Below are 20,457 nucleotides of genomic sequence, written 5' to 3'. Positions count from 1 at the left end.
GTGCATGGAATTGAGATTTATAGGAAGATTATTCTCAAATATTTTCCTTAACATTAGGTCTATCTGAAAACTGCATGTAACAAATGTTTAACAATATGTTATTTCCATTCTTCTATGCCATATACGTGTTTATCGCATGATGGATAATAATGGAGATGCTTACGAAAAATTGGATCTTTAGTCTGAGTCCCGTGGGACACTTTGTGCATGAGACTTCAAGCTGGGTAATGGGAAAAACTAAAAAGCCATTTTACTGTTTTCAATAGGGCGGATATTAAGGGAGGTATCATCGTCAGAGTGCCACGCCAGTGGTCCGAGTTACATTATGCACCTGAGAAGCAAAGAGGATTTTGCACAAATTCAGACCAGGAACTGTACTGTATAATAAATTCGGAAATCGTCCTCATTATCTCTTGACTTTGTTCAGCTTCATCATACTTCACATTACTGCCACATGCTTTCATAGAAAAATATTAGTTTAACATGTTCTATTAAACGTGAGGATAGAGCCATGTTAATTCGCATAAATTCATGAAGGAAACATGTAATCTATTGCAAATTCCTGTGCAAAGAACGGGTACAAATGCTAGTTGTATATACCGGTAAATAACATTTTATGACATAGCAGTTTACAAACGCATTACAGGCTCAGGCAACTTATCTTGGAGTTTCATTTTCTTAACTGATTGAATGCAACATTAAATTTTAATCAAAGTGCTGAAAACCCTATTGCATTATTTTTTATTGTTCAGGTGATATAAGGGAAAAACGGCCATAGCGCTTGAGCAAGTGACATCACAGTTGGCGAGCCGGCTCCTGCGCGCTATTAGTAGGTGTAGCAGAATCACACAGTGCAACTGCTGGTTTGACATATTTAAGTACTCTAAACGATACCTAAGTAAAAACATAGTTTTCTGTGTTGTGTATGGTTGCAACACACAAGCACTTCGAAAACATCAAAGGAAGAAGGCGTAGATTTTCATAGATTCCCTATGATGTAGATATTGATTCCCATAGAGAATCTGGAATATTTGTTCTGAATGAGTAAATTCATAATTCCAATATAAATGGGAATCAATATCTATTTCATCTGATGGCCTAGCAGGCATCAAATTTTGTAAATGAGACAAAGTCTCTCATAGTGCATTGGCACTGCCGGTGGCACCAAGTAGCCTAGGCAGTGGCCCCCACTATATGCACTCGCCATGCGACTTGGTAGGTGTGCTAGTTACCAACTGATGAGCCCAAATTGGCACACTGGAGTGAAATGCTGGCAACCAAGAATGAGTTAGCTCGAAAATGTATAAAGTCCAATAACGGACCATTTATACTGGAATTGTAGATTTCCTAATCAAGAGAAATCTCCAGAGAGATATCACGCTTAGCTATAAAAAAAATAGTCATGCTAAATTATCACTAACCCGACATAGTTTCGTATGTTCTACACATTTCAGAGAGCAGGACTATGAATTATCGATTAAATATAAAGCCGGACTCCTGAGACAAAATAGAAGAGATGTGTTACTAAAGGTTCAGTGCCCACACTAAATATGAGGAGAATGTAATCTGTTCCTAGTGCAAAGTGTGCATCTACGTATGTTACGAAGTAATATAAAATATTCTAAATATACTTTTAAATTTGTTATTAATCAAAGTATTCTGGTTCTTGCCCCTCAGCAGCCAGGAATCCTACGTATATACCTCCTTTTTTGGGGATATTGTTCTTGGATCGTTTCCACTACACAAGACAGTTTAACTTCTCTCTTCCTAAAGGAGTCCATGAAATGACCCAGTAAACAAACTGGCGAAAGGCTACAGACCACCAGTTAGCATTAGTTTTCATAACCAGTCTTTCTCTCACAATACGGGATAGTCTTTTTATCGCCATGAAGGCGATTTAGCTCTACATTACAGTTCCGGAAGAATGGCATTTGCTGAGAGACAGCTACAGCAAGCTATTAACAGAGTCGACAGATGGGCTCTGTAACATGGTTTTCGATTTTCAGTGGTGAAAATCTCAGTTGTAAACTTCTGTCAACATCGGCTTGTGCATCCTGAGCCAGAGCTCCACTTGCGAAACAGTGTCTTACCAGTGGTAGACACCTGCAGATTCCTGGGTCTCCATTTTGATATGAGACTAATGTGGCAGCCCCACAACCAACAGCTGAATTGCCTGCATGAAGAAACTTAACATGCTTAAGTTTCTCAGCGGCACTTTGTGGGGGGGCTGACCATGCGGTGCTGCTACATTTCTACACGGCAATGATCCTCTCCCGAATTGACTATGGTAGTGCGGCTTATGGCTCAGCATCAAGATCAATGCTGAGCCCTTTAGACAATGTTTACCATAGTGGAGTTAGGCTGGCAACAGGAGCTTTCTGTACTAGCCCCATTTCCAGCCTACTCGCTGAAGTGGGAGTTCCATCTTTACGAATAAAGAGGCAGCAGCTACTCCTAGGAATACACTGCCAATATTCGTGAAATGCCACTACATCCAAGCTATCAATGCATCTTTAGTACCCAATACCACCAGAGGTACCAAGACCCGCCAGAGGAAATGTTGGTTGCTCTTAGGTCACTGATGACAAGCATGAAGATCTCGCTTCCTAGTGTAAGTAGCGTGTATACTGCAGATCTTTACGCCACCTTAGAAGCTCTGTAGTTTGCACTGGGTGACGAAAGAAACCATTTTCTCATGTGTACAGCCTCGTTAAGTTCTCTGCAGTCTATTGACACCTGTTTCACGCAACAACCACTGGTGCAGCAGATTCATGACCTTCTAACCAGGTTAAGTGATGCTGGCACCAGAATCACTTTCACATGGCTTCCAAGCCATGTTGAGTTTGCAGGAAATGAAGTCCAATCTTAGAACCATCTGTGAAGATATGTCTTGCGTCTGGATACTGGCGAACGAAGTCCTGGAAATACCTTTGATAAACGGAGGAATCCATGTTCACCTTGGGTGCACGGAATAGGTCTAGCCGTATATCCGATCGAAGAACTAACCAAGGAGGTATCTTGCAAAAGGTGCGCTCAAGACAACCATCGATATCTACGTATATTTAACTCATGACACAAGCTATCAATTCAAAAACCGACTAGCCGTGTGGCATTTGGTGTTACGGAAGAATACTGAAGATGAGATGGGTAGATTGAATTACAACTGAAGAGATACTAAATCAAATTGGTGAGTTTGCATCCGGGAGATAGTAGGTTCGAATCCCACTATCGGCAGCCCTGAAAATGGTTTTCCGTGGTTTCCCATTTTCACACCAGGCAAATGCTGGGGCTGTACCTTAATTAAGGCCACGGCCGCTTCCTTCCAACTCCTAGGCCTTTCCTATCCCATCGTCGCCATAAGCCCTATCTGTGTCGGTGCGACGTAAAGCCCCTAGCAAAAAAAAAAAAAAATCAAATTGGTGAGAGGAGAAGAATCTGATGAAATATGACAAGGAGGGGAAGAAGAAGAAGAAGAAGAAGAGTCAGAATAATAGGACACATCTTAAAACACACAGGATTTGTTCAGTTAGTTTCCCAGGGAAGTGTATACAGAAAGAATGGTAGGGGTAGACCAAGGCTTGAACATGACAGAGGGATTAGAGCAAGAACAAGTTTATTCGAAGGGAACTAAAGGAATTCAAGCAATTATCACTTACAATTGGCAGTACCAACATTTTAGAATTTGGGAAACTATCTATATCATGTTGTTGGTTCAGTCTGAGAGAGGATTATTGTCAAGATCAACTCCAACATTAAATATCAATAATTTCATTGTACAAGACTAGGAATGTAACTGGAACAGCCAAGTGGAGCATTTGACTCAAACCTATCAGACACACGATACGAAGCTGAGGCACTGAAACAGCAATTAAAAAGCTGTAGTATCTGGAATGCGATAGGAGAGTAGTGTTGTACCTGCAGTTAGCAGCACTGATATCAATGAAGACTGCAAGAATGAGAATCTAATGGCAGAACTTAATTACATTAGGTCAAGTTTGGCTGCAATTGGAGCTATTCTCTGATCACTGAAGGTTTTCATAGTAACTATCGATTTATCTACTGTTAGTAGCTCAGAACTGAAAAAAGCAGAAGCTTTAAATATCGGTGGCCAACACCTTCACTTCAATGAAGTTTTTTTTTTAAAATCTGAATAGTGAAAGATACATTACCTGGAACATAAAAATTAATCCTATACAATTCTAGTTGGCAGCAATAACAATAACATACAAGCACATATTCTCTCTGAATAAATCTACCTCTAAATCACCACTTAAAAATTAAGCTAAAAATACGCAGACTACAATCAACTTACCGTGTGTTGTAGTCAATGATATGATTTGTTGGTTTAACCAATGTTTCATACACTATGCTTAAATCTGATCCCACAACTGTAACACGTGTTAGTTCCAAACCTGAAACTGTATAACACATCTCACAGTCCAGCGCATAAACTCCATAGTCCCCATCAGAGGGCTGTTCTAATCTGGGAATTGTTTTGACAAATCCACACAGAGCGTTTGGATCATAACCATCGGATACATGGCACTGAGCTAGTGCACAGCCATCAGAATCTGGAGGGGTGTCACAACAACTATAGCGACCCTCCCATGCACGCTGAACTAAAACAAAAGAGAAACAAATTAATATAATCCAAACATTCACTATATGAACACATACACATTAATATCCTGATATACAATACATAAAAAATGACAGCTAAATTGAGCATGAGAAATGTATGTCACCACCTAATGTATATTGAAAAAACTGAACAGATAAATTTAGGTTTACTCTGATGATGATGATGATGATGATGATGATGATGATGATGATGATGATGATTATCATTATTTCAAGGATTTTAAGTTTTGAGGTCACTGGCTGAAATTTTCCTTCATTGTGCCTTTCAGAGTGGAATGGATTTTGGTCGTGTCACCTTTTTACTGCTAATATGCGGAGCGACTATCAGAACCCTCCAAGCTGAATTCCTTTTTTGTGTGTGAATAAAATGTCTAAAATTACATGAAAAGTGATCATAAATAATAAGATATGTCATCTGAACTGGCAAAAGAATTCCAGAATACCTTATAGTTTTATTATTTATTTTGTACTAAAGTTAAGGACAGAGAAAATCGGGGTTGCCCATTAGACACAAAACTACACTACCCTCTAAAAAGTTTGATATTCAATCACTGACATCTGAGAGCACCCATCTTCCAACTGAAGAGTATTCACAGCTTCTGTGAGTTGAAACTCTGAAAGCACGTGCTATCTGTTATCTGAAGCCATTTTTACAAGTCCTGTACACAGGTGCTTTTCAGGACTACCAACCTAGGTTGCGTACTGAGTAGAGACTGGATTATATGTAATATAAAAATTAGAAATATGTAGCTAAAATTGACTAAATGTGTAATAAATAAAAAATATATAACTTAATATCTAGGCTTTATTTGATGTGTATTTGTACATAGGAAATGAAACAAAAAGAACGTGAAAAGTGCAGATGTTATTCAACCTCTAATTTTCATTAGGAGGCACAATTAATAACTAAATATTTTTCCAAATTTTCTGCAAACATCGAATGCCTTCTATCTGTTAGAATGATTTTACATACAAAGTCACCGGTGCATATTTCAAATGAGGAATGATACTGGAAGATACGTTCTCATTCTCAGGGAGCTGCACAGACTCACTGTTAGGTATTTGGAATACATTTAAAAAATTTGTAACCTGGGTTCTTTTACAACACATCATTGAATTTTACTGAAACACACTCACCGACTGCTCCCCACACAACACTCAATTCACTGATTGCATCTTCCACTACAGACATATATTCATGGAAGGGCAGTCCAGAAGTTTCCAGCTTTGTAATGCTGTTTGGAATCCAGCTAAAATGGCTTGTGATGTATGCAATCGATAAAGCCACCTTCGAATCTTGAAAGGCACTCATACACTCGCACAGAGACTGGGCGAGCTGGTCGTGCAGTTAAGGGCCCGCAGCTGTGAGCTTGCATCTGGGAGACAGTGGGTTTGAATCCCACTGTCGACAGCACTGAAGATGATTTTTCATGGTTTCCCATTTTCACAGCATGCAAATGCTGGGGCTGTATCTTAATTAAGGCCACGGCCACTTCCTTCCAATTCCTAGCCCTTTCCTCTCTCATCGTTGCCATAAGACCTATCTGTGTAGGTGCGACGTAAAGCCACTAGCAAAAAAAAAATAATAACTCGCGCACAGACACTGCACTTTCAGGAGAAAATGTTCCCACAACTGACTTCCACTGCTTCAAAATGTTCATTGAAGAAGTTCACAGCTTCTGTCCACGTTCTCCATCTGGTGATCACAGGCTGTGGAGGTAAAGTAACATCTGGTAACAATTTCTTGTAGCACTGGGCGCATTAGGGAGATTTGAGGAAAACGTTTCTTGTTGCTGATACTAAACCATTCACTTCAGGAAAATTTTCTCCTATGGTCTCAGCTACTCGATGTAATCCATGTGCCAAACATGTGAAGTGGACCATATTGGGGTAAAACAAAGACAACGCAACTGCAGCTTTTAGCATATAGGATGCAGCATCTAAGTAGAGCATCAACACTTTTTCTTTGTTAATCCCTACCTCTTGAAGTCCACTGTTGATGAATCGTGAAACTGTAGCATGATTTGTCTGTTCCAGTGGTTTGCAGTAAAACATCTAGATCCAATTTACTTGCTAGGAGATTTGCAATGAAACAACCCAAGGCATTGGTCAACTCATCAATGGCAATCCATATGTATGAATCACCAAGTTCAGCTCTAATCGTTCCATTTGTGTCAATGTAGCAGGAGTCCAAATAGTTTTTCCGGAGTGTTGATTCATCCAGAAAATTGAAGTTGCAATATTTGTGTAGGAATCCTTGAAACTTCGACACTCCAAGTTTATACCATGGTACATTTGCAGCAACCATTGCCATGCACAAATCTTTATTAAATTCACTGGCAGAAGATGAAAAAGGTTCCAGCGCCCCTTGTGTAAGAAGAACTTGTTTCTTCGATCAACACCTTTTTTTATTTCCCACATAAAGATCAGTTTTTAAATGCTGTTCTAATTATGACTTCATGGAGCACTCACTACATTTGTCACACTGTCTACATAGTACGATTTTACTGTCACCCGTAAAGGCTTCATCATTTTTTTAAAATAATTTTTCTACGAGAGTCCACCTTTTCAATACATTATGTTTTATTATTGATTTTCATATATATTTTTACATTATTGTTATGTCTTAAGCGGGACATGTTTTGCCTACTTTTTAGGCATCTTCAGTCGCTGTTCCTACTACCTAAGATCAATACAGCCAGGATCCTGAGTTTTGTTTAATAATAAAATCCTTAAAATGGTTAAGCTGACATGAATTGTTTTAACTAAAAAATATTTTTATCTGTATTATATATTCTAGTGAATTGTGTTTACATGTACTATATATAAAAACATTTAGCTTGCATACAATTACTATGTCTAAAAAGGTGTAAGTTTACAATTATTGTACATCTGATAAAAACATGATTGATATGCTTTAAAAACTTGTGGTGATGTTGTTTGGTTTGGGTTATTTAGTCTGTAATAACCAATGTGCATGCTCTCCCTAGAATCTTCATGGACTTGAGTGTCACCTTTGGAATAAAACTGAGTAGCGTTTACGTGAGATATTTTATGATCTGTTGTCTGAATGTTGCTTTATGGAGATTAAAATTATGTAAAATCTTGCTGCCTGTCACTGTGTGGGTTTTTAAGACAGAACAATTGTATGCAAGCTAAATGTTTTTATATATAGGACATGTAAACACAATTCACTAGTCATAACAGTTCACATCAGCCAGACATTTCTATAATATATATAATACACATAAAAATATTTTTTAGTTAAAACAATAGTTACGTCAGCTTAACCATTTTAAATATTTTATTATTAAACAAAACCCAGGATCCTGGCTATTTTGATCTTAGGTAGTAGGAACAGCAGCTGAAGATGCCTAAAAAATAGGCGAAACATGTCCTGCTTAAAACAACAATAATGCAAAAATATTTATGTAAATCAATTAAAAAAAATAATGTCTTGAAAAGGTGGACTCTCATTAAAACATTCTTTTACAAAGACGTACTCAATACGGACCCACAATGAGATTTATAACTTGTAATAAGTAAGGCTTCACCAATCGAAATCCAATCGTTTAACTTTGGCGCTAGTTTGGATTCAACTGGTACAATAGTAATTCACTAACTGTGACTCAGAATATGGTTTTCTTTCGCAGGTTGTTTTTGCCAAGTGGTCATCCGAGCAGCAGGGTAACTCTCACTTGATTTCTTTCTCCACAGTAGCAGCGACATGTCATTGACCCACCCTTCACGCTGTACTGTTACTTCTAAAGGGATGTACAAACTATCAACATAGCTAAGGGATGCGATTCTTTGACAGAATACTTTACTTTAAATTATTAAATTATTTTTAGATGTTAGAGACATACAGACTTAATTATTTTCAAGTGTTTATATAAAAAACTTTTATTGACGTAAAATTAGTAAAAAAAGGAATTGTTTTCTTTCAAATGTGCAATATCCTTCAAAATATTTAAATTTTCAAGTGCTTAATTAAAAAACTTAAATCAATGTAAAAATAGTGAAAAAGGAATTGTGTTTTCTTTCAAATTCACAATATCATATGAGGGTCGAGTTATAAGCCATGGCGACTATTTTTTTCTCGTGAACACGAGACAACACGGAAAATCTAAGATATGCATTTGGAAATATGGGGCATGTACTTATGCATAGTGCCTGAAGGACAAATTCTGACTTCCGGAGATTCTCGTAGGAAAGTGACAGAACACAGGCCATTGGTAAACACTGTTTTACTATGGTACAGACAGTAAATACACAAGACTACGTGCAAAAGACAGGACTCCACTGGTTACACACCTTCAAAATAATCACCCAAGGTTTCCGCTGTGCATTGCCAGTGGTGGGGCAGACACTGAATACCATTCGCTGCATGTGTATCGCTAACGTGTGACACCTCTCTCCAAAATGTTGTTACTCGTACAATGTCCTCTTTGTTAGCAAACCATTGTCCACGTATTGGCTTATTGACTTTGGGGATTAGATCATAGTCTCATGAGCTCAGATCAAGCCAATAAGGCGGGTGTGGAAGAACCTCCCATCCCCGCCGTTGTAAGAGACGCTGAACGATGGCTGCTGTGTGAGCTGTCGCGTTATCGTGTAGGATAATGGCGTTGTCCAAAAGATCTGGATGTTTGGTTCGCACTGCATGGTGCAATTGATACAATAAAAAAGAATTGTAATAAACTGCATTGACAGTGTGCCCCTCATGCACTGGATGACACACAAGAACACCTTGAACATCGTATGCCAGGATACCATAACCTTATTGGGCCACTGTTCTATAGGGCATGACATGCACACCTAATGCTTCCCGCAGCTCTGAATGGCATTGGCGTGCATTTCTACCGCGGAGAACTGCTATTATAACATACGATCGTTGCTCCTGCTTGTTGACTTCCATTTTGTGACGCTCTCACTCAATCACTGAACTTGGGGGCATGCTTAGACCCACAATACCATCTAGTGGCATCATATGCAAGTACATACTGTACATTTCAAAATGCATATCTTAGATTTTCTGTGTTATCTCCTGTTCGTGAGAAAAAAAAATAGTTGCCATGACTTATGACTCGAGACAACACGGAAAATCTAAGATATGCATTTGGAAATATGGGGCATGTACTTATGCATAGTGCCTGAAGGACAAATTCTGACTTCCGGAGATTCTCGTAGGAAAGTGACAGTTTGTCACTCATCCCTAGATCCCTTTTGTGGCACTCACAAGTAACCAATTTTGACAAATGGGCATTCAAAAGAAAGAGAATAGACATCAGCAGTGACGAATTGCACTCTCGTTTCATAAATGTCGATAATTTCTTTAAAAAAGGTTAAAATAATTGTACGAAGTGTGCGATTTGCAAGTACTGTTGCTGTGGGAAAATACGTGCCATCACTGCGATCCACTTCACATTTTGGCCGTTGGGACGCCTGTTATATGCCATTATAATATGCTGTAATTATCAATTAAGAATAGAATTACAGTAAAACCAAAAATTACTTCCGGAACATTCGTCAGTATATTAATGCACTTGCATTTGCTTCCATTCAAGTGGATACCATTAATGTTAAAAATCAAAGATTACATTAAGTGGTAAGGTAAGTGTTTACAGTATTCTGCCCGAAGGCAGGTCCGAACCTCCGCAGAGGTGTGCCTGAGCCGGAGTTTACGTACGGTAGGGTGGCCAGTTCCTTTCCGCTCCTCCATTCCCTTACCCCCCACCAACAGTGTGTGGCAACCCGTCCAAATCTTGATCACGCCCAGTGTTGCTTAACTTTGGAAATCTCACGGGATCCAGTGTTTCAACACAGCTAAGGCCGTTGGCAAGTGGTAAGTAAGACTGTCTAATATTGTATTGATTTGTGTATTCCTTAGTTCACCAGTAGGCTACTTCACAACATATTTTATGAACATGCGAGATTTCTTGCACGGGTCCCCTAGTCCCACAATATTCACAATGTCCTTTTGGTGTGATTCACCAACATTTTAGCTTTTCTTGTAGCTACATATATGGGAACAGAATATGTAATTACATATAATCCAGGCACTAGTACTGAGCTTAGTGCAATATTTCAGATATTTGATATTTAGTCTGCATTTTGTCTTATGGTCCATTATGGTCCTAAGAGATGTAGCTTGCTGCCACTCAAGTTTAAAAACCGAAGGAAGCTCCAAAGGTATATATTTCCTTTTCAGAAATTTAGCTGTAGTTGCCAACAATATATCGCGGGTATATATAAGAAATAAATTGACAAGAGGGTCCCCCACCTATTCAATACAATATATCAAGTAAATGATATTACATCAGTCTTGGGACTAGTTTTAGCCACTTAGTGGCCATCTTCAGGCAAATAAAAATTAAACAGATTATGTGATGTGTGGGTTACTGTAGTCACGTCCAAGTTCATGAACCATGGGCAACGGCTGAGTGGCCTAGTAAGTGGTCCTGAGAGTCGGGATACCAGTTGCAATGGAATGGGAGCGGGCATCTCAGACATATTCTGAGTCATGGCCCTCTTTGTGCTCAGATAGCTAGGACTATACAATCCACCAGTGGTCCCTAACCCGTTAGAGGAGATATTCTCATTTGGGCTATGTGCAAGTAGGATAGCATCATGCTTCATGAATTTACCAAGCTCAGAACATTTTTTGCAAGCCTCGGACGTATGACTCTCTGCATTTACAGTATCTAGCTCCTAAGCTTCAGAAACCTGGAAGAACAGACAGCTTGCTGGGTACAATGCCTTCAGGAGTACGAATTCACTGCCGAGCACCAAGAAGGAAGCAAGCATTGCAGCACCAACCCTCTATCCAGAAGACCGTGCCCTGAGAGCTGTACACAATGCCAGAAAGTGGAGAGTAGGCAGGCATTGTGGACGTCCGGGCCGTGAAGGCCACCCCACTGAAGGAAGGGATCGAGCCATCCTGAGGAAGGAGCAGCTGAAGGACGATGACATTAGACAGATCTTAGGAGAAGTCGAGCCAGGGCAGTGGCCACAATGGAAGGAAATCGCCAAAAGCAGTCCAACTTACATAGCGTATTGGGGCCAGTGGTCATCTCTCAAGGTTAGTGATGGGGTGCTTACCTGCATATAGGAATCTACCAATGGAAAGAAGCAGATTGTCCAGCAGGTAATTCCCATGAGAATGAGAAAAGAAGTGCTGACCAAGATACGTGCAGGCACAACTGCCAGCTACTTGGGAGTGAACAAGATGCTAGACCATGCTCAAGAACATTACTACTGGGTGCACCTGAGGAACAATGTCAAGAGGATGTGTCAGTTGTGACACACCTGCACAGTGAGCCGAGGCCCAGGTACAAGGAGTAGGGGCCAGATGATGCAGTACAACGTTGGATCACCTCTCGAAAGAATTGCCATTGATATTGCTGGACCATTCCCTGAATCTGAGACCATGACCCAATACTTACACCTGGCCATGGACTATTTCACAATGTGGCCGGAGGTCTACGCCATCCCTAACCAAGAGGCATCGACAGTGACCGACGTCCTGGTCAAGAATTTCACTGCCGCTTCGGTGTACCGAGGGAAGTGCATAGCGACCAAGGTACAAACTTTGAATCAAGGCTGATGCAAGAGGTTCTGCAGCGCTTGGAAGTGCAGAAGACTCCTACGACGTTTCTCCACCCTCACTCGGATGGCATGGTAGAGCGTTACGTGAAAACCGTAGAGTAGCATCTTGGAAAGGTGGTTTCAGTGCACCAGGGGGACTTGGATGAGAGGGTCCCCTTCTTTTTTGATGCCTATCGTGCGTCCACCCACAAGACAAAGGGCATGGCACCTGCCAATATGGTCTTCAGAAGGGAGCTCCGCCTGCCATGTGATCTAATGTCCAGATCGCCACCGGACCAAGAGCAGCCAGCGATGGACTAGGCGTGGGAGTAAGTGGATAAACTCAACAACATCATGATTGTGCCAAATATCATCTGAGGGTAGCCAGCGGCTGGATGAAAGCCCGCTACAAGACCTGCTTGTGTCGGTGCGATGTAAAACAAAAAATTGTAAAAGCCCGCTATGACATTCAAGCCTACTCTGCGGGTTTCCAGGAGGGCGACCGAGTGTGGCTCTACCATCCGGTGCGGACAAAAGCTAGTGCCTTTACGTCGCACTGATACAGATAGGTCTTATGACGATGATGGGATAGGAAAGGCCTAAGAGTTGGAAGGAAGCGACCGTGGCCTTAATTAAGGTCCAGCCCCTGCATTTGACTAGGGTGAAAATGGGAAACCATGGAAAACCATCTTCAGGGCTGCTGACAACAGAATTCGAACTCACTATCTCCCAGATGCAATCTCTCAGCCACACGCCTCTTACCGCACAGCCAATTCGCCCGGTGGTGCGGACAAAAGAGAAGTCACCGAAGCTCCATGGGAAGGCCCATATACAGTCATCACCAGGATCCCCCCCACAAGAGGGAAGTTCATGGTTGTTTACCTGGATCGCCTAGGACCATGTCGTGGAGCAGCTTGGGACAAGAGGCCTTCAGGAGGGGGCAATGTAATAGTTACAGTGTCCACCATGCCAATCTGCAACATTGGGTGAGCTTGTAATGTCATTCCTATTCTACTGCACCATTTGTGGACAAGTCTTTTTTTTTTGTCTTTTTTTTTTTTTTGTGTTGCACCGACACAGGTATGTCTTATGGCGACGATGGGACAGGAAAGAGCTAGGACTAGGAAGGAAGCGGCTGTGGCCTTAATTAACGTACAGTCCCAGCATTTGCCTGGTGTGAAAATGGGAAACCACAGAAAACCATCTTCAGGGCTGCCGAAAGTGGGGTTCGAACCTACTATCTCCCGAATACTGGATACTGGCCGCACTTAAGCTATCGAGCTCAGTGTGGACAAGTCTACTGCAAGGCCAGCCCCCTCTCCATCCCCATGTAGCGGCAGTATGAGACCGAGTGGAAATTACGAAACTGTTAATCTAGAGTTTTCTACGACGTGAGGCCACTAGACGTCTCCAGATCCCTGACCATTCCGGAACATTTGGTCTTCTTATATAAAGACGGCAGTCAGACAACCTCCGATGTTGTGTAAATCAATGTGCTTTCATCTTCATTCGTTTCCATTGATACACAAGCATCCGACATTGATTGTGGTTCCTGAAATTAAATGCATGATCGTCAGAACCCATGTAAAAGATTGACTGACTAGATGAACAATAAACACTTGAAGGTACTGTATATTAATTGTTCTTTACATACAAAAGAACCAGACAATGCAACAGCTCATACAAATGTAGGCCTAATCAGTAAACAAAGTCAGCTGTGTCCAAATTGTGATAACACAAGGAACTTTGTTACTATTTGCTTAAATGAGAAAGCATTATTAGGTGAATGTTTGTTTCTGTTACAACAACAACATACTGTTTGTGTTACTTTCATTCACTTACATTTTTTATGGTGGCATGTATGCCAACTGTTACTGCGGAATGCTTGGTATTTATTATTGATGACTCACTGGAGATGGGATGTTACCAGCCATGCCAGAATTATGTCTGTCACTCTGTTCTTACTTGATTTTCACTACTTCTTTAACACACTGGCAAATGACGAGCATTTACATGTAAAAAATACTTTTAATAGAACTTCCTTTTCGTATGATATCTCCTGTAATTACAAGTAGCACGTTATCACCTCACTCACGCTTCCTGACTGAAGTGGAAATGGGCCATGACCCATCAGATTCCACTGCGTGGACACAGAAAGGAATTCCCCTGATCATGATATAACGCTCCCCCAGTGCTATCTTATCGGTCTTAATGCGATAGCAGAGCCTGCTTGAAGAAAATGACGTATTGCGTTAACACTTACAAACGGAACAAGTAAATAAAAGAGAACAGACTGAACTGCACTCAGTGTGTTACAATAGAGAAAGGGAGAAAGTAACAATGGGATTGTCAACGGACAATCCAGCTAGGCTGTTGAAAAAACGGCCAGTCACATTGACAGGTCCGATGAAAGAAGGCCTTACCCCCTGGACCAGGAAATCCCACAATGGTGTCTTACAATGGAAGGCCCTAATTCCTTGATAGGATGCTTAACTTGAAGAGCGAAGGCCCTAAGTACAACACTTTGTGGATTTAGGTTTTTTTGTATGTTTTTGTTACATAGGGCCTGCTTTCATCGAAACCTACCTCAAACTGGAGTTAGGGCCAATATAAAATTCAATATAACTCAACACTGTTTTGGATTTAGGGCTTTCTAATGGCATAGAAAGGTGTATTCTTGTACACTGATTCAGAAAAGCTTAAAAAAAAAAAAAAAAAAAAAAAGCATTTGGAAAGAAATTGGAGTTAGGGCCTTTTAACTTAACAGGGCAGTACAATACATGAGTGTGAAAGCTTCCCACTGCTCAAGAACTCGATTAATAGACTGAAGAAGCGAAAACCAACGGGTACTGATATATTTCAAAATTTTGTGACCCTCTGTGCCACAAACAGGCTGATATATTTTCAACATGTTTTGCCTTTTAGAACTCTTATCAAGATAGTAATATAACTGAACCAAAAAGTTCTCTACTTTGACTGGTAATTGGGCTACTGCTTTTTGTGCACAGATGTGTATGAGATGACATCAACAACCCGGGACATAAACAGAAGAATACCTGTCCTTCACAAATTTGGCAATACCTTTATTTGCCCCTGTCACTGTGTATGCATTGTCAGATGAAAAAGAAATGCAATTTTCCCATGGAATGGTTAATAACAGAGAAAATTCCCTTGCCTGTGTTGTCAATACTCTCTAACAATGACAACAGAAGAGTTGATATTATTTGGCCTCTCTGAGCAATAAAGAAAGAGACAACTATAGGATGACGTGTACTGAACTAAAGCAGAGGTTTTAGTTCTTGCACAACCATATTTCTGAGTTATTTTAAGGTCCGGGAACATTGATCTAAATAAATTTCCAGAGTGGCCTGAAACTGATAACGGAATATTATGCTCCAAAAGAAATAATGTGAACAGCAATTCAGCATTTGTCACCGAAGTTTCATTACTTTTTACAAAGAACGATGAAACATACCAGTTCCGTAATTATGATTAACCGTACGTGTGATGTTTCTTGGATACTATGTGTCTTCTGCAATCATCTCGTCCACCATAAGCCACAGAGAAATCACACGAACGCACACTGCAAAACACGTGGTTTTCACTAACACGTGAAGCAAGTAGGCATAGCCATTCGTTTGGGTAACTGTCTAGATATTTCTGTAACACTGCTGTGTTCTGAGAAGAAGATGCAATTTGACAACTGCTCCGTTTTATTTTACAAAACTAATCACTTCTTTTCAAATCAACGACTAGGATAATTAGAACTGAAACACGCTAAATATACCATTCATGTTTACGCACACAACAAAGAGAGAGCCAAACGCCCACAGGGGAACAGTAGAGCAAGGAGTAGAGCCTACTTCATGGCTGACTTGATGCGTCATTGTAGCTAAGAAAGCAGCGTATATCTATGCACCTTCTGCATTGTGCTTATCACATGTATAGCTTGCAGTGGTGTCCTTACCGGCGTGCTACTGGGCCAGTGTCTTGGGAAGGTGCGGTGTCCAAATGATGAATCCATACCGCACTGGGGCGAAACACTGGTAATTTTTGATGATTGAGTTTCCTGAATTTTGTTTTAGCTATATCAATCAGAAGCCATATTTTTGGTCATGCTAGCCCGGGAGGGCATATATATCAAGTGGAGATGTAATTCTCCCCTGATACGTTGGCACTGCATTTTGCTTATCTCATGTACAGCTTGCAGTGGTCGCTACCGGCGTGCTAGCCGGCCAGTGTCTTGGGAAGGTGCTTTGTCCAACTGATGAGCCCATGCCGCACTGGGGCGAAACACTGGTAATTTTTTATGATTAAGTTTCCTGAATTTTATTTTAAAAGGAAGTGATGACCAAATAACCACCAAATATGTTTGGTTGCCAACTTACAAACACTGAAACTAGGAGGGTTGACCAGTAATGCTCTAAGGGATTGAACATTTTTTAGTTCTCTCCTTTTTATTCATAGAAATTCATTTTTATCATGATAATATTGATTTTACGTAATAATTTCCCTTTTGACCATAATGCCGCAATCGTGAAGTGAAATCCGTAATCATAACGGAAAATCCGAACTTGGCACCTCTGTAATAGTGACAGTGAACAGAGAGAGTAAGAGAGGGTGCTAACAAGTGCAATGTATGCTTGTGTAAGTGACTGTTATTAGAATTAATAAATTTTAGTTTAGAAGCTACCAGTCGAATATTTATTTAACTACTACCCAGTCAACTTGTTACAGTATAGTAGTAAAAGAATCATTCAGTGAGAAAAGGAATATTACAGTCACTGATGTATTATCTGATATAAAGCTTATCATATAAAATTGTGGAAAAATGCTATTATTCTTCTTGCTAACTGTATTTATTCTATAACTTAGGTGATCATAAAATAACTCTTAATATTGTATTGCCTTCCTCCAATCTGCAGTAAAGTGTGGAATATGGGATTGAGGCCTCAAGACTGGGTTACTTCCATAATGATACCCTTACACAAAAAGGATGATCCACACTGGACTGTAGTAACTAATGAACTATCGCTTTGGTCTCGCATGCCAGGAAAGTTCCATTACATATAATATACCAGCGCCTAAGACCATTTCTCCTGAGAGAAATTCTTCCAGAGCACACAGGTTTTGTTCAAGGTCGAGTCATAAGGGAGCAAATTCTTAACGTGGCAACTCATTGAAAAGATGAATGTAATCAACATACCAAAGTTAATTTGCTTTCATGTAAAGCTGAAAAGTGGCTTATCAGAGACCTTCAGAGTGTTTGTGTTCTGTCCCTCCTCTTGTTCAATATATATGCGGAATATATCATTTGAAGGGCTCTGGACAGTTGGCATGCTGGGGTGTCAATTGGAGAAAGGAGGTTGCAGAATCTACATTTTGCTGATGATACTCTTCTGTTGGCAGGCAGTGAAGATGAACTTGCTGAATTGTTGCAGTGGGTGGAAAATGAAGGTCTTCAGCTTGGATTGGAAGTGAATTGCAGAGTAACCAAGGTGAGGACTGCTGATAGAGGAAAGAAGCTCCAATTTAGTGGACATCTAATAGGCCTAGTTGTTGATGAATTTGTTTATCTTGGCTCCCTGCTGAACAATACTGGCAGGTGCAAGAAAATCTCCATTATTGCTGCTTGCACTGAAGTAGTTTTGGTAATATTTGGTGATTTTAGCATGTAAATGGACATGGTGCAATGATAAGTTTTACTTAGGACAGCCACATTTGGTTTTTAAGAACCAACCTGACAGGATTCCAAGTATACACAGTAATGTCGCTGCATGGAAGAACTACGAGGTAAAGTTACATCATGGAACAGTTATGTATTCATACCGTAGGTCCATCTGATGTGACCCTGGGACTGTTCCATGAGTCGGTGCCAATGGGTTAAGTGTATATTCTATAACTCAAACCACATAATATCATAACCTAGCCAACAAAGATGAAAAAAACTATGTGGTGCGTAAAAACGAGGATTCTCGGAGTCCTTCAACTTTGTTGGCCAGGAAACTTTGAGAATGCATTAAGAACAGTAATATACATTTTTTTAAAAACATTTTCTTATACTGTGACAACTACAACTAAATAGTAAATAATATGAGATAATCATATAGACACAACATATAATGGAACAGCTACAGTAATAAAAAAAAAATACTCAAAACGATTACATAATTAACAATTTTCTATATTACCTCGCATCTGAAAAACTCTGCCCCAATGGTACACACACTGGTCTTCTTTCACTTGCAGGCCACGCTTGTCAATGAAGTATGTTTTCGAACAACGTGCACATGATCTTTGAAATTCGTTCAATATGACAGGCGGTTTCTTGTAATATTTAAAGATGATAGCTTTCCCTTCTTCTTCTGGGTGTTCATGGGGGTAACCATTTGCTTTCAGGTCTTCTTCAGTCATTACATAGCTTGCCATTTGACTGTACAGATTCCTGCTGGTAAGTGCTGTTTAAAACAAAAGAAAGAGGCGCATAAGGTATTTTTCTTAAATGCATGACAATCTCTAATGTGTATATTTTGTGTAAATCCAAGAGGATTACCAAATTCTTGAAGTTTTGGATAGACTTTCTTTGCATCTCCATGAAAAAAAAAAAAATACTGGTAATAATACTGATAGTTTTGGTTTTCATCTCAGTTATGATACAGAAGTACCCTTATTACCCACCAGAAAACAGATTAGGCTCCACTAAATATGGAGAACTCATCTTTGAATTTAGTCTGATAAAAGCCATTTACTTTCTTGATCAGCATGACAGGTACATATTCTGAAGGATAAATACCCTGTCAGAAGATTAATAATAAAGGATGAAAACTCCTATGTCCCTTGAAGAGTGAGAATACATGGCAGAAAAGACAAGAGGAAAGAGGCGAAAGATAACAAGTTTACCCCAAGAAAACTCAAAAGTTCAAAGAAATGAGCCATATACAGTATTTAAGTTAAGTTGCAAAAAATAAAATTAAAAGAATACAGGGAATCCTTTATAAAAATGAATAAAAATGTTATTTGCTTTGCGTCCCACTAACTACTTTTACGGTTTTCGGAGATGCCGAGGTGAATTTTGTCCCACATTAGTTCTTTTATGTGCCAGTAAATCTACCGACATGAGGCTGACGTATTTGAGCACCTTCAAATACCAACGTTCTGAGCCAGGATCGAACCTGCCAAGTTGGGGTCAGAAGGCTAGCGCCTCAACCGTCTGAGCCACTCAGCCCGGCCTTTTACAAAAATGGGTAACTATGTGAAAACTCTAAAGAATAGCAGGTTAGCACTAAATATGGTTTTTTTTTCATATCACTGATTCACGGTTAATGAACTATACTCAATATCAAACTGCACGCGTTTTGAATAGTTACTTGAATAGCAGAGTAAATTGTCAAACCAGGTTTTCAAACTACATACATGAAGCAAGTGCAGAGGCATAAGACAAAGTACCTTAGGATGTCTTCAATTCATAAACATAATGTATCAACTACACCAACTGATTTGAATCTATGTGAAGCAGTGAACTTATCTTTCTTCTCTAAGGGCAATATAAAAATGAAGATAATTTTAAAACTAATTTTTTCATGAACGAGATATTGCCATTGGAGGTAAAACTTCTGCTAACTTTGCTATATATAACGATATTTTATGCCTGAATTTAATCAACGCTCTGCATCATTTTCACCCAATCTTCTTTCAAAAACTTATAAAATGCACATCACATATGTCCGAAGTGGATGCCAAACCTACAGATAGGAACTGCAACCAACAGCATGAAATGTAAATTATCATACATATTATTAAGCACAACTTACCTTCATAATTTAATCTAGTCGGACTACACCGGCCTGCTAAGATTTTCCAGCAAAAGTAATTGTATGTGATCTACGTTACATTTAGTGCCCTTATGTAAAAAATAATACCAGTTGTTTCGTATCACGTACAAATTTGGCGCAAGTCCATCTCGTGTTTATGCTAATGGAGCTTCGTTGTTGTAAATGAGGTTTGGATTGGTTGTATGGAATGCAGGTATGTACATGTCCGAGAAAAAATATTACATGTGCTCTGTGTTGGAGGGGAGATACAGGAACACCAGAAGAACAATTACAACAGTTGCAGTTCGTGCATGAGCAATGTCAGACAAGGTCAAAATGCCAAGATCGTGTTTCTCCGTGGTCTGAGAGGAGAGTCTGAGAACATGTGTCATGCCTTTGTCTACAAGTTACAATGTGC

At 39.8% G+C, this 20,457-nt stretch overlaps 1 protein-coding gene across 1 annotated transcript in view; it reads right to left on the bottom strand.

The window, feature by feature from the left end:
- Positions 1 to 20,457, bottom strand: part of LOC136863785 (RNA exonuclease 1 homolog) — a 260,407-nt gene that overhangs the window by 30,222 nt on the left and 209,728 nt on the right. Inside the window, exons 10-11 of the mRNA XM_068226090.1 lie at positions 18,420 to 18,686; positions 4,313 to 4,619 (exon numbers count right to left, since the gene is read on the bottom strand). Of these exons, the coding sequence (XP_068082191.1) occupies positions 4,313 to 4,619; positions 18,420 to 18,686 (574 nt within the window). The remainder of the gene's footprint in view (positions 1 to 4,312; positions 4,620 to 18,419; positions 18,687 to 20,457) is intronic.

Source organism: Anabrus simplex, chromosome 2 (assembly GCF_040414725.1).
Source record: "Anabrus simplex isolate iqAnaSimp1 chromosome 2, ASM4041472v1, whole genome shotgun sequence".
NCBI lineage: Eukaryota > Metazoa > Arthropoda > Insecta > Orthoptera > Tettigoniidae > Anabrus > Anabrus simplex.
This window is presented reverse-complemented; position numbering and strand designations above follow the sequence as displayed.